At 42.1% G+C, this 15,575-nt stretch overlaps 1 protein-coding gene across 1 annotated transcript; it reads right to left on the bottom strand.

Annotated features, from left to right (window-relative positions):
• Positions 1-27: 27 nt before the first annotated feature.
• On the bottom strand, positions 28-15,028 carry LOC138636030 (WD repeat-containing protein 26). Its single transcript, XM_069723825.1, has 14 exons — positions 14,289-15,028; positions 12,006-12,105; positions 10,833-10,889; positions 8,866-9,002; positions 7,636-7,733; positions 7,261-7,417; positions 6,698-6,836; positions 5,851-5,991; positions 5,405-5,524; positions 4,714-4,859; positions 4,188-4,266; positions 3,937-4,066; positions 2,677-2,871; positions 28-2,480 (listed from the first exon to the last, which is right to left on the bottom strand). The coding sequence occupies exons 1-14, from the start codon at positions 14,591-14,593 to the stop codon at positions 2,455-2,457; spliced, it is 1,830 nt and encodes a 609-aa protein (XP_069579926.1). The 5' UTR covers positions 14,594-15,028; the 3' UTR covers positions 28-2,454.
• Positions 15,029-15,575: the final 547 nt, after the last annotated feature.

Genomic DNA, 15,575 nt, shown 5'->3' with positions numbered 1-15,575 from the left:
TTACAAAATAAAAATGAGGACTCCAAATGTCTGGTTATATTTTAATATGATCATACAGGGATAGAGATCAACCAAAAATGATATAATGTGAACAAAAAATTTAAGTAACAAAAAAGTTCAATAAAAACAGACAGAAAAGCACTGTTTTTTAACATTTTACTGTATATCAGTCTGTAGCAAATAGTCATTACATACCCTGAAAAAGGAAGGAAGAAAGCTTTGAATGGTGCACTGACCACTGAATAACTTGGCTGTAGAGCAAAAGGGGGTGTTAATGCTGAATTCTCTCTAAGCTCCAAGAGTGGTACCCTCGACATGAGGCTGCTATGCCTTTTCAACGTGAGGCTGTGTTTTACAATGTCTACAAGATCAGTCACTGCTTTAGGGTGCATAGAGGCATAGTAAGGGCTCGATTCCTTTAGCAATCTCCAGTTAGGTTTGAAGTCTTTGAACCAATGAAACATTTTAAGCCATGAGAATGGCGAGTGTGGCGACCACAAAGGTTATGAGCTTTATGGATTTATGCCGTTGCTGGATGTGCAAGCGAGCAGAAAGACCGCTCAAAGTGCAGTGGTGGGAGGGGGGGGGGCGTCATACATACTGAAGGTTTGTGTGCAACTGTATGAACAGGAAGGCAGTTTGTGTGTGTGTGTTTTTAGGATTGCAACAACACTTCCTAACTGTGCGCTCAGAGCGTGGTTCTGGTTATTGGTGCCTCTTCTCTCTAGGGCCATACTAACTACTCGTCCAGTAATTACAATCATTAACTTCTTATGTGAAATCACCCTTTGCGAACAACACAACACTTTACCGCTTTTTTTTTTTTTTTTTTTGAGACTTGCCTTTCTCAAATTGCTCTTTTTCTTTGAATGTCCTTTTCTTTTCCCCACAAATCCGAAGCCAATAACTCAGTGCCGTTTGAATGCCACATGGTAAATGAGAAAAAAAAAAAAAAAAAAAACTCTAATGTAAAAATTAAAGCCCCAGATTCAAAACAAAACAAAACAAAACAAAAAAACCAGTTTCTTTTACAAAATGGCTCTCAAGTATTCTTTGTTCCACAGATAGAGGTCCCAATGGGGCTTTGGATAACTCAGAATTGGTTTAAAATCCTCTTTACAATTTTACTATGGGATTAGGAGCATAAGGGAAGGAGGGGGAGGGCGAGAATCTTCTGCTGGTGCGAATTGAACACACATACAAAAACACGCGCCAATTAAATCTGCACCCAATAATGTCAACTCTCACACTAAGGTGTGCATGCATAATCGCTCTCACTCACTCACACAAGAGGAGGGACAGCAGTCACCAGTGTACAGTTTTAAGTTTGCACTAGCACTCTTCACATGGGAAAGCATGTCTTTTGAGAAAGGTCGCAGTACAAGTCTTGATGGTGGAAAGCCCACCTCACCCACGACGAGTGTGACCCCACCCTCACAGTTGATATGTGACCTGTGAATCCCTCCGTCCTCCTCTTAGGCAGATGTAATGGAGTTGTGCGGTAGCTAGCTCGACTGAGGACGGCGGGGGGGTCTGTCAGTTGGAAACGTTACAGCGACTGTCCTTGTTAGAAGTTAAATTAAGGAATAAAAAGGGTTTTTCTTTTCCTAATGTTGAAAAACAGAAAGTGGAAGCTTCACACTAAAGCTTTCCACGGGCACTACTTGAGCTAAGATTCACCTCTTAAATGAGAAGAAACGCTATGACTATCATAAAAAATTCCAACATTTAGCATAGCCTTTTTTTTTTTTATGTTGTTTGTCAGCTGGTCGGACTGTTTTTCATGGAGGATTTTCAGCCTTTGTCCAAAAGAGATCGAATGCGAAGAATATAGCAAGAACGAGGGGGGAGAGGGGGAACATACATACAAGAAGAGTTGCTATATCCCCCAATGCACCATCCTCCCCCAACAACACCCCACCCATGTCCATGGAGACATTATACAGGTAACGCGAGAGACAAACAGGCAGACAGATGTAGTCCAATGAGTAGACGGCTGGTCTGCGGTGTTTGTCTGCAGTTACCACGGGAACTCGATGTGCTCCAAGCTCAAGGTGGAGGTGTGTTTCCTGGGAAACTCGCGAGGACCTGGCATGGCTGGTGACCATGCAGCGAAATGGAGGAAGAAGGGTCAGTTGGAAGAGAACAACAGCCCACCGGTGGAGTATCCCGCTGGGCACTGACCGGTTTTCCAGGCCTCTGGGTCGGGATCAGATTTTAGACGAGGACTTGAATTTTCAGAGTGTCCGTCATCACCTCCACCGTTTTGTCTGGGCCAGTCAGGAGACCAATTTTTCTCACTTTTGTTTTCTCTTTTGTGTCGGTGCCTTTTGTTGTTTATTTTTCACTTGCTTTTAGTTGATGTTTGATTTTATTTGCCCGTTTAAATTTTCTTTTATTGTGGGATTCTTGGTTGTTGTTAAAGAGAGATGTCATCTGCTCCATAAGTGACCATCAACTGTCCATGTTACTGCAGTTTTCTGAGGAGGAAAACATACACGAGGTAAATATGGTGAACAGGGAGGAATTTGGCACAAAACGGCATAAAAAACACTTTTAACGCAGATTTTTGTTATCATCTGAAGTAGCGACAACCCACCAATTCTACCGTTTAAAAAAAACAAAAATAATCAGAAAGTGTATACAGTACACTGCTTGTGTGACAAGAACGATTACCGTTGAGTCCATCCGCCTCTTGTGAGTCGAGGAAGGGTGCAGGACCCCAGACACGCACTGTGCCATCGTCTGAAGCGGAAGCCATCAGGCCCGGGATGGCCGGGTTCCAGCTCACACAGTTAACGGTGCGCGTGTGGCCCGTGAGCTCAGCAATAGGAAGTTCACCACGCCGATGCCAGATGTACACTTTGTGATCTGTGGAGAAGGCAACAGGTGGAGGAAATATGTATTCAGAATGTAGGAGGTAATACTGCAAATGGATGGAAGATTGGAAAGATTAGAGCAACAGTGTAAAGGGAAAGACACTTTAAAAGTTATTGTTTTGGTATTTGGTCTCATCAGGTCAAGCTGGCCGGGAGTCGAACAACTCAGGGAGATATTTTATTTATTTTACAGGCCAATCAGAGCCAGATACATGTCGAGCTTGTTCAAATGAGTCAGTAGCTCGGTGGTGCAGTATGCTGTAAAGACAGAAATGACTCAGATCACCCTGACACTGTGCCTGAAGACACCACACTTACAGAAGCCTCACATTGGAGGATTCTCTACATTTCCCACTCACCACAGTCCAAACCAGCATCAGTACAATCTTGATTCCCAGTCAGGCCACAGAATGAGATTTAAAAATCTGTACACATAGGCATCCTCGCACTAGGGCTGACATGATCATGACATTTTACTTGTTGATTTCTAATCACATATTGCGAATAACAATTTGAATGGCTTTCTCAGTTAATTTTAGGCGACTTTTATAGTGTAAGCCTAATCATAGTTTCATAATACACCTTAAGAAGGAAAAACTTTTTTTTGGGTGCCTTGGCTTTGCCAATAAATCCAAGATGTTAAATGTCAACAGATGCTCATCAAAGTCCAGTCAGTCAAATATTAAAAGTGCCTTGAGATAAAGTTGAGTTTGTGGTGCTAATCCTCCACTAGTTTGTTGTTAAATCACAGCAGAAGAGGAGGAGGCAACAAGATCGCATCATTTAAAGAGTGTCAGTCAAACCTCAAACGGTGGAAAAGAACGTGGAAACAATGATGGAAATATGAAATGTCTGTTGGCTTCATCGTGCTGTTATTCTACACATGAATGGAAATAACGAGGACCACTATTCAAAATGAGTGGCCAGCTCAATAATTGTTATCAGGAGAGTCTGTAATAATTGTGACGGGCCGACCTAACACTACAGTCTATTACAAAGAACAACATCCATGCTGTCATTCCTGCTGACATTTTGCTCTGCAGCATCCTGACTGTACCTTCGCTGCCACTGGCAATGAAGTCTTCGTTGTGTCCTCCAAAGCAGGAGTGGATGGTGTAGAAGCCCTGGGTCACACCCTGGTACTTCCTCACCAGCACCCGGTCCTGAAGGTCCCACAGGTGCACTCCCTACAAAAAGTAGTAGGAGAAGAGCTTAGAACTACCGAAGCATGCTGTATATGTTTTCTAAAAACAAAGGAGCAGCAATGTGTTTTAGATGCAAGTAAACAAATATGGGTCAAAGGCTTACCTGAGTTGCTACATTTAACAAAGCTAATCTTCCGTTCTTTGAAACAGTAAAAGACATGATAGGGTGGTCCTCCTGAACTCTGTAAAAAGCATGTAAACACAACACGACCTGTCAGGCTCTGTGATGTATAACACAACAATATACCGTGGTTGAGACACACACACACACACACACACACACACACACACACACACACACACACACACACACACACACACACACACACACACACACACACACACACACACACACACACACACACACACACAGTTCTTCAGTCTGTAAAAGTTTGGACAATTATTGTGCAATTTCAATGATTTTAAAATGTACTTTTACAGGAATTTATGTCTCAATTTTCAATGCTGAAAATGATGCAGCCCATGACTTTTTGAGCGTTATATGGGTTCAAAACTTGTAATACTTATAATATATAAATGAGAAAAATCACACATATTATCAATTGCACATTTAACCCATATCTTGATATACAACAGTGCAGGGAGGGGATGGGAGTGCTGACACGTACATGTTTCTGTCAGTAAGGTCCTCGAAGTTGTAGCCCCGGATACGCTGGTGGGTGTCTGAGGCCAGCACTGTCCTGCCATCACTCAGGCACCACAGGCACTGCACTCTCACGCCCTCCCAGGAGTCTAACAAGTTGCCATCCAGGTCCTGACAACACAGACAGCAGAACCCTCATCTCTCATTCTTGACAGGGGCATGAAAACACGGACAAAGCACAGCACAGCAGCCTTAATTAACAAGGGAACCTTGTATACTTCCATTTACATACATTGTCATCTACACAAGAGACATGCTCATTTACAAAGCACACATAGATACATAAATGTAGACATAAATCATCCTCTCAAAATGTGATAAAAAAAAAAGAAAAGGAAAAAAAGAACACATCCTTTTGGGTTCACAGCTACAAAATCAATCCACTTAGAGAACCAGTTATGTTTTTCTTCCTCTTTAAGGTCAGCACAACAATACAGCAGATGTTTAACAGCTGCCACACATATACCAGAATTCACATTCGATGTGATTTCCTTTTCTCTTTTTTATTGCTCCCTTTAAAACACACCAGGCTATCAGCACTGATTAAATACAGAAGTGATACATAATTCTTCAGAGGAAACAAAAAAAAGAAAGAAATGGTAGATGCACACCACATTAAAATAGAAAATAAAAGGTGAGATCAATGATCTACTTACACACTGATAAAATTGTCCCCTTTGTCCTCCAGTGACAAAACGTTTGCCATCAGGGTTCCATGCCACACTGGTCAGACTGTCTTCATGGGACTGGGACATTTTGGTCCGCAGCTCCCCCGTCTGGTCGGCGAGGGGATTGACAGAGACAGAAGAAAAACAGAGGAGAGAAAAATGGGGGATGGGAGACAGCAAGAAGAAACATTAAGTAAGAGTGGGGGAGGGACAAGCAATAAGAAAAGAAAGGGGAGGGGAGGTCACCCAGTACACACAGCATGCTACAGAGTATCTATAGAGGGCTATAGGTGTTCATTCTTTTGTGATCATTTACTGAATTTCAATCAGACATCTGAGGTCTGTGACTTCCCTCAATGTTTGCAGTCTGGAAAAGTAGTACAGAAATAAAGTTTTCAACTGAGGGCTCTGAAGCCTCAGTGTGGAAATGTTACCTGAACATTCCAGAGCCACAGCTCGGAGCAGTCGTCGGGTCCACAGGCGATCAGGTAGGTGTCATCAGGACTCCAGGCTAAGTAGGAGACTCCGTACGCATGACCCTCCAGGGTTCGCAGCAGCTTAAGCTGGTGGCTCTCCTGCACAAACATATGATAAGGACGATGAGACAGGATTGGACCCTCCTTTGTGCTGATGTAACGGCTTCAAATGGTCAAACAAGTGCAAATTGGTTGGCAAGAATTTACAGAACATTAAGTGAAAAATTTAAGAACATTTTAGGAAACTCAGACTAAATCCAGTCTCTGTGACAAATTAATTTTCCTCATTCCATGGCTGACGGGCACAAAATTAAAAAAAAAAAAAAAAAGAGTCTTTGAAAAAGTTGCTGTTCAATCTGAACCAAAATAAAACAACCTGGAGGAAAATACACTTCTGTGAATGGACGTTGTTTGTCCTGGGGCTCTTTATTAGTAGACATAAGGAAAACAGGTCAACAGACTTTCCAAATAAAGCATAAAATATAAACAAAAACAGACACCACTGTTAGTTCTCGCTTCTGAGACGACCAACCACATTTAAATATTAAGGATGAGATGAAGAGTTCCATATTTATTCTTATTACTAAATATGTGATGGTGGCAAAGAGCTAAATGTGTAGAAAATATTTACACAAGGGTTGACAGGAAATTCTAAAAAAGTATACTAGTGTATGATACGCAAAGACAGACTTAACCTTGGGAATATAAACGCCACAACATTCCTGCAGGGAAATTTTAGCTGTGGTCTACATGAAAAAAAAAAATAGAGGTAGCACGTGTTTGTTTAGGCATTTTTCACACTCACCGGGTCCACTTGCCAAATTATGACCGTAGTGTCTTTGGAGCCGGTGGCTAGTTTGGTGCCGTCGTTTGAGAATTTGCAGAACCACACCTCATTACAATGCTCTGTCAGAATCTGCTGGGTGTAACAAGGGAACTGCTTCCTGTGACATGGAAACAGACCAGAGGTTATAAGTCAGTAACAATAAATCCTCTTACAGTATATTGTCTGTATCTCAATATGTTGTAATAACAGTGTGATCAAATGAGCAATGCAAGGAATGGATAAGAGGGGAACAAATTTAATAGGTTAAGACTCATGAGGCTGCAAGATAAGGAAGGAGAGTAAGTAGTGGAGACATAATAGGGCAGTAAGTCACCAAAGACAAGACATAAAAGAGAGGCTAAATGAGTTCAGACTTCCAGTTTAGGAGAGAGAGGAAACAGGCCTTTCAGTACATGATCATTAACATTTAGTCTTATCAGAACAAGAGGTCAAATTATACAGAAATATGAGATGCTGCTGTGTGATCGTTTAGCTCGGAGTCTTGCGGGGAATGAACAGCGAGCTAGCCGTGCAGTACCAACCTGCTGCAGACATGATCGAGGAGAAGAGAGACTGAGTCCAGGCTACTGTCCAGCTTGGTGTTGTGATAAAGGCAGCGGTCCCTCTGCAGCTCCACTGCTTGCCGCAGCAGAGTGTGCAGTCGCCGAGGGGGCAGCATCACAGAGGGTGGCAAGTATGCTACGAGAAGAGGAAAAAAACAAAAGTACACAAGTTCAGCCCTGCATATGGAGTGAGTGAGTGAGTGAGTGAGTGTGTGTGTGTGTGTGTGTGTGTGTGTGTGTGTGTGTGTGTGTGTGTGTGTGTGTGTGTGTGTGGTAGAGTCGTGGTCAGACATTATGTGTGAGCTCTACAGGGTCAGTTTATGGAAATGTCTGTATGTGGAAATGTCTCCTCACTCTGTAATTTATCAAGCAGCCGGCAACGTGAGGCTGTGCCCTTGCCGTCCCACTCCGCCTTGGCCCTAAGATCCTCAGCGTGGCTACACATTAGGTACCTGCAAGAAGATACAATCACACAGTTTAGGCACGACAACCCACACCGAGAGGAAATCATAACAAAGATAGTACTTTTTTTTTTTTTAATGTTGACATGTCATTACCAAGAGGTAGGCAGGAGCACAACATGGTGATAAGTACAGAGAAAAAGAGCAAAGAATATTGAGCAGAACTTTAAAATGTGGTAAAAACACAATTCTGTGGCACCTAAAACGAGGAAACAGTGCATTGATTGCAGCTGTTTGAGGAACGAGCTGACTGAAATGCAATGACACAGTCAAGGATACCGCTGATTGATTGACCATAACATGTGACGGATAAATAAATAATGCTGTCATTCAAGTGACAGGCTGTTAAAGCAAACGGGCTTGTTGGGAGTGTTCAGTGATCAATTCCCACTAATTGATTGAGATAAGAGGAGTATCGTTGCTGAAAGCATGGGGACTGCATGAGTGACAGCCTAACACTGCATTTCAACAGACAGTTGAAAATATAATGTGAACAGAACAAACTAGTCACAAGCTAAAGCTAATCTAAGATTACTGAGCCATGTCATCAACAGCGAAAACAAAGGTCAAGAGTAAATATGGAAACTAGTTTTTAAAGGCCTCATGATGACTGTCAGCATCCCTCCTCCCCTGGAGGAAATCGCATGAGACACTGGTAGCGTCCTCTATTCAAGATAAAATGCACAACTCTCTCACTAAGGAGAATCCTACTCTGAAAAAGATTGAGTGACTTGATAAACAGTAGCTGAAAGATTACACCTTAAAAACTAATACTGAAATCACATCATTATCACAGTGGATTTGATTTGTTACAACTGTCCTTTTACTACATTCATGTCTACCACTAAAGACTAACCAGCCTCCAGTATAAAGTCCGGCAATTTAATATTCCGTCATTTAATAGCAAACAGTATTATATAACACAAGTGTAGAATTTGTAAAAGGCCAAGCAGAACTTAATTCTAGTAAAATGTCTCCTTTCATAGCCGGCTCACCGCTGGTGGTGGAGGCTGTATCACAGAGCTATGTCGGTGCTACAGGGGCTGCTTGTAGGTGTGTATATGCGTAGGCAGGATGAGTGGTCTGATGACTGCTATGAGACAGAAGCAACGTTAAACAGTACCCGCTGAGTACGTGGATGCGATCTGTGTTGTACTTGAGTGGCGTCAGCTCCCCCCGGAGCACCTGCAAAGCCTCCAGGACTTTGCCGTCCTCCAGATACTCGAGGTACTTCTGCTGCAGCAGCAGGAACTTCATACGCTGAGTAGAGGAGGAGAGACAAAGGCAAAGAGAAGATATTTTACAAAAAGTCAAAAGAGCAGCGTAGGAAGAAATAAAAGAATGATGAATAAGCTTTAACTATGACATCAGGTTTCCCCTGATGAGAGGCGATTTCAACCACTGATTCAACAAGAGCTGGTTTGGATAACTATAATATAAAAGGACATGCAAAGTATCACACTTCTCAAGGTGGAGCTGTGCGCTGCAAAAAACATCATAAAAATAAATCACCATTAAACATAAATCCCCTCATGTATACCACTGCTTGCCATCAAAACCCCCAGATGCTGGCAGAATATTTTGAGGCTGCATGTCCTCATTATCTGACTCAATACATATATATGTACATGACTTACAGTAATGTCAACATCATCAGTCATATTCTTTCCAACTGATGGCTACTGCCGATTGTTTACCAATCGCTGCAGGTCAGCGGTCACATTTGTGGCATTAAGCGTCTCTGTCTTATCTCAGATACGCAGTACAGGCCTGACAACTGGTGCAAACACAGCTACACCTACTACACATGAATTCAAGACATCCACCCACACAAGTCTACAAATAAAAGAGTGCAGCAGCACAGACATCTCCGAACTCTTCGACTCGGCCTGTTTTACAAGTAAAGTGCCTGTTGGAACTGCTGTGGAAGTCATGTTGACAGATACAACACTCAACTCAAGTCAAGACCTAAAATGGCTACTGTCACTGGAGCGACAGATGAAAAATCAACAACCACAGCATTTTTTTCCCCTGATAACCCAAATGGTGGTGGCAATTGGACAGACTTCTGACACGGAGCAGCAGGAACTTGACCGAGACACCGGGGAGCGTTTACGGAGCTCATCTTGTATGCTAATTAGTACGCTAGCTAGAGCTAGTGAGCCTGAGCTGAGTCCCTTTTCCAAAGTGATGTTATGAAATACGGACTCTCACACTAATCTACAGAGTATCGTATTTTAACAGTCCGTACCCATAAAGTGTACTTTTACCATTTTGTATTGACAAAAAAAAAAATATATATGAACACTTACAGACTTCAAGCAGACTGCCAGTTTAAAATTTGCAACTTAAGGAGAAACAAACGGCAACAATCTTTCTGCTCCTCTTTGCTTTTCTCAAAGAGTATTTTCCAACATGAGTTTGTGAATACAGGTATCAGTATTACCAGCCTGTAATAAATTGTGGGACAGTATGGCAGACTAAAATGTCTGCATCCACACATTTTAGCATGAATGCAGCATACTCAAAATTCTGTAAAAATTATCAATGTGGAAATGGGACACTGCTATCTTTTGTTTTATCAAATGAATTGTGGCAATGGTATGTAGTAAATATGATGATTTTCATTTGTAAATAAACTTGTCAGTTTTCTCCACTGGACAATATCTATAATAGAGAAATGCTTCTAAACTACTTTAAAAATATTTTTGGCATTTCTGTGCTGCAAATTTTAATTATGACTGTGTCTGCTGCTAATATCAGTCGACCCAGCAAAGGAGAAGAGCTGTAGGTACATGAAATACACAGATCAGATCAATAAATGAAAATGAGTCTAAGAAATAAATTAAGAAAAAAAAAAAAAAGCTTGCAAAGCGGAGCCATATTTTGTTTAGAAACAGAATCATGCGCTCGTTCTCTGAATGGAGTTCATTTCTGCCACTGTGCTTTCTGAGGTGTTGTCCAGAACGTTTTCTACGGTCCACAACAGGAACCGGCATTATAACGGCACCATTCTGGAACCTCCAGCTGTGCCGGCTAACGGACTGACCGTCATTCAGCACAGTTCAGGTTTGGGCAAAGGGAGCTTACCACAATAGCATTGGGAGAATGCATCAGTGCTCTCAGCTCATTGAGATCATTCTCAGCCTGGACCAAAACAAAGGGAGGGTGATGGAGGGGAGAGACAGAGAGAGAAATGGTTAGCTCAGCAGTTTCCACACATGCACACGAAAAAAACCCTAATATGAACCGTATTACGGATCTTAGGATCACTCAGTAAATGAGGCGTTTACAATGTAGCGGATGCGTATGTGTTGTGATCATAATAATCTCAAAAAATACATTTACTATTCTGCAGGTAAACAAAACTTTTGGAACCAAAACAAATCTCGAACACCTCGCTAGTTTAACATTGGTTTCTAGAGAGAACAACTCTGCCTGCCACATCCAAAAATGTATCACCAATTGGCCCCAGGTTGCTGTTAATTTCCCAGCCTTCAGGTCTGACGAAGGCTCATTATCCATAAGATTCATTTTTAATAAGATGTGTAATTTTATTCACCCCGGCTCTAAAATGTTGGAATGAGAGCCATTCTGCAGTTACAGCACAGCAATAATGATTTGCTATACTGTGGGTGTTCTGATGAACATTCAAAAAAGATCCTTTTAAACTTTTAATATGATAATAATCACATAATGGGACACATGCCTTGATATTTCAGTATTACAATGAAGGAAAATTGTTTGACAAGAGTTTTCTCTCGGTATAATAATAATGATAATTTTTTCTTTAGACATGTACGATTCCTTAACTCAACCACAATGACTTTTTTTTCCCCCCAGAGCTGTCAATATTAATGGTTACACAAATATGAAATGTTATCTAGACCCTTAAAGATATTCCATAAATCTATGTGCATTAAAATGTACAGCTGTAATTCCATAGCAGGAGAAAATGTCAAATACAGTGTAATACCAAATACATGAGTACTTGTTAAGAATGTGTGCAAGTCTTGTGCAACATGTAAAACACAAAAGTATGAACTTTGGTCCAAATGCAGATTGCTTTACATACTTTGTTTATGTGCTCTCGTGTGCTGCCTTCAACGATTTATAATATGCATCATTAACGTTGTTGTTAATAGTAACGGTTAATAGTAAATTCTACAGCACACCATGGACAACAGATTACAAGGAAAGTCATATGATTCCCTGTTTATCAAAATGCTTGGTGTTATGTAACGGTGGCAAACCAAGACCAACCTTGTCCCACTCCCCCTCCATGACATGGTTGCGGAACTTGGTAGCTGAGGGGTGTTCCAGTCTGCAGCCCGATTCCTGCATCAGCAGGTCCACTGTCTGACTGCAGAGACACAGAAACAGAGTGGAAGAGAGGCAGTCAGACGTTATGCTGACATGTAGACGCAAAACATGTGAAAAGGATGACTTTTAAGACCCAAAGGTGCCATTCAGTCTGTACTTATAGATGAGAGATCAGTCAGCATGATGTTGAGAAGTTATCAATTTCGAGGAGGATTAGTCAACTTTTCTAATCATTTATAACATTTCATGATTTACGACAGTGACATACTTTTAGGGACAGCAAATGGGTAACTGGGTGATCTGCAAAATCAATTATAGGACAGGGACAAAATTAAAGTTATTGGCTAACAATGACAAGAGGACAATAATTTCATGGCTGACAATATCTGGAGGAGTTATGGTGTCACCAGCGCATCATCTGAGGGCATCAAGGGGGGGGGGGTCCATAACATGCATCGAGCTTCCACTGCAGTTGACATCACCCTCTCAGCCTGTCAACCATGAACCATAACCATCTGTCCAAACACAATCTCTCTGCTGAACACACTCCACCTCCATAAACACGCCTGCAGCGATGTGTGTGCAAGATAATGAAAATGAGTCGGGGATGGGGGGGTTGGCTGACACCTTCAGCATGATGACATCATTCTCAGGTATCAATGGAGTGGCGCAGCAGCTCTGTGTTGAGCCTCTCATCCGGCTGGCTGCTACACTGATTTCTCTTGCATTTCCCCAGCTGAAATGTAGGGGCTCTGTTTCTTACCAGGCAATGCCATGAACCCCCCCACCACCACCACCACCCCCCACCACTTCAAACACAACGATGTTATATAGCCTGTCTTTTGTGACGCCTTTAATAATGGCAGCTATAATTTACCAGCTGGACACCAGAGATCAGCCGATGTCTAGCTATGCAACAGTGGCCACCACAGCCACTTTGAATGACTCCACATGCATTTCTTGAAAACCCCACCATGCTATAATTAGATTCAAACACAGCGTTTCCATCTGAAACAGCTGGTAGAGAGCTCATTCCTCAGCCGCCATGAAAGCGTCCGATTCTGCTCAATTCAGGAACAAACGTCGCCCAGGGTACTCACTGCTGTCTTTAAATAAATGCATGCCTGTCACTGTTTGTGACTGACTGTTGACACATTGCCCTGACAGAGTGACAACGACCGACAGAAGTTATAATCTTCATCGGATAGCTGCGTAAACTGGTGATTAAACAAGTTGCTCCAAATGACAGCTCAAAGAAGTGCAAATAGTACACTACTAAAATAACGGGGGGGCAGCTTTCATAACTATACTCGTTATTAAAGAGTATGTCGGTATTACAGCTTCATTAATAGCGATAGGATTTGGAAGGAAAATGGGAATATTTTGCACCCAAGCTGGAAAATTGAAGAAAACCACGAGCGAAAAGCGACATCTCGTACGTAAACCACATTTTCTGCGCATTTTTTTTTTTGCGCAATAACCCCTCAAGACGCAAAAAAAAAAAAAAAACGTACACTGCAAACTCGATAATCCTGCTCGAGTACTTCAACAAAAGAAGCCAAACGAAGCCTCTCAACTCTCGTGACACCGATTTATTCATCACTGCAAACCCTCCTACGAGTCTTGTTTTTTCTCGTGAATAAACATCACTAACATCAGATGATGTAATGCCTTTTTTTTTTATTTTTTATTTTTTTAATCAAAGTGCGAAACCTATAACGTTAATTAACACATCGTGGCGTCACTGGCGCATAAGACGTACTTCGTTAAAAATGACGGGACTTGTGTAAATAAAAAACAACAACAACAACAACGTTAAACGGTGTTTATTTTGAAGGTTTTAAATGTCAGGACACAAACAGCTTCACCTAACGCAGGCTAGGACTGTTAGCCATCAGGCTAAATGTTATTGTGCAAGATGGACCCCTTCTTTCTACCAACTGCCGAGCTCACAGGCTCAAACTAACTCCCCCATCCCCCCATGTTTGTGTCTGTCAAGCGCACCGATAGCGCTTTTAAATTTTTTTTTTATTATTATTATTATTATTTTAACCCAGCTGCTGTTTCGCACAAAAACACCCAAAGCAAATGTGGACCGCACTTCTTTTTGTTCGCCGCTAACGTTACATGGTCTTTGCAAGTTTTTTTTTTCTTCTTCTTCTTTTTTTTTTTTTTTTTTTTTTTTTTTTGTGGCGAGACTTGACAACGCCGAATAAAACTTACTTCAGCCCCAGTCCGTGGAGATGTTGCCCTATCAATCGTATGACATCTTCCTCCGCCTGCGATAGTCGTTTCTTCTTTTTCAGCGAGCCGAGCTCCGAGCTTGAGGCCGTAGAGGCAGCTGAAGTCCCCGAACAGGGCCCGGTCGAAGACCCATTACTGGTACCGACGCTATTCCCGTTATCCGTGCTGGAGAGAAGCCCGTTGGAGTGGGTTCCGCCGGCCGAGGATGACTCCCCGTTTTGTGCGCTGTTTAGGCAGGAGAGCTCTGACGATTCTTGTCCCTGTCCTGCTCCGTTTGACTGCATGCTGCTGCTGAGGTTGTTGACAACACTTCGGTTAAAGTGGATGGCAGAGGTGGCTTGAGAGTGTGTAGCAAGTCCCAGGACAACTCCGGATAGGCCTGTTACAACTGCTGAAGCCCCGGGCTCTCCTGCTCCCTCCGCCGCCGAGGCTCGGTGCTTCTTCCGCGGGGGCGGCGACGCTCCGCCGGTGTCCGAGTCGGAGGAGGAGGAAGCGGAGGCCAGAGTTTCCTCACCGAGAGCGGCCGTGGTTAGAAGCCGGCGGAGCTCCGGGTGGGAAATGAAGATTAAGCTTCCAGTTCCGAGGCCTCGGAGTCGGGCTCAGAGCCTGCTGTCACTGTTGAAGCTCTGTCAGTTAGCCCGTTTTGTTGTTGTTTCTCTCTAAACAGCTGCAGCTCTAATGGAGTCCTGACGCCCTGACGTAACCGGAAATTCCTACACTACCAAGCTTCCGGGTAGAATTATAATCCATGGGTGGTGCATGAGAACCTAGTTAGCATAATAATGATCTATCAACCAATGCTCCCATTAAAAAAATAATAATTTGAACGTCTCCGGAGACTTCACTTTTAATATATCCGGAATTTTAAATTAGCGTAATGTGTAAACCACATCCTACAGATATTTAGCTTGTACACAAGAGATGACAAACGTGTTGATAAATGATATTTGCTCAAAGAACAGGCCTAAATAAATTTTGGCCTGGACAATAAAAGTTCACTAGACTTGAAATGATGAAAACATTATGCACATCATTGTGTAATTTTTTTTTTTTTTAAAGAGCACAGTATTATATTGAGTAAAATATGCAACTTAAAAAATGTATTTCAAAATCTGTAAAGTTGATTGCAAAAGTGAAATTCAACCTTCTATATACCACCTTACAGAAAATGTGTGTGTGTGTTAGTTCCTTTAAGTGTCCTAATAAGACATTCTAGTGAGCCAGCCTCTACAATAAGAATCAGATTTCATTTGTTTAGATTTTTTT

The sequence above is a fragment of the Brachyistius frenatus genome, unplaced genomic scaffold (genome assembly GCF_029030835.1).
Source record: "Brachyistius frenatus isolate BFR_SWC_R1_liver_20210118 unplaced genomic scaffold, ASM2903083v1 Contig_347, whole genome shotgun sequence".
NCBI lineage: Eukaryota > Metazoa > Chordata > Actinopteri > Embiotocidae > Brachyistius > Brachyistius frenatus.
Note: the sequence above shows the minus strand (reverse complement) of the source record. Positions and strands in the feature narration are given on the sequence as shown.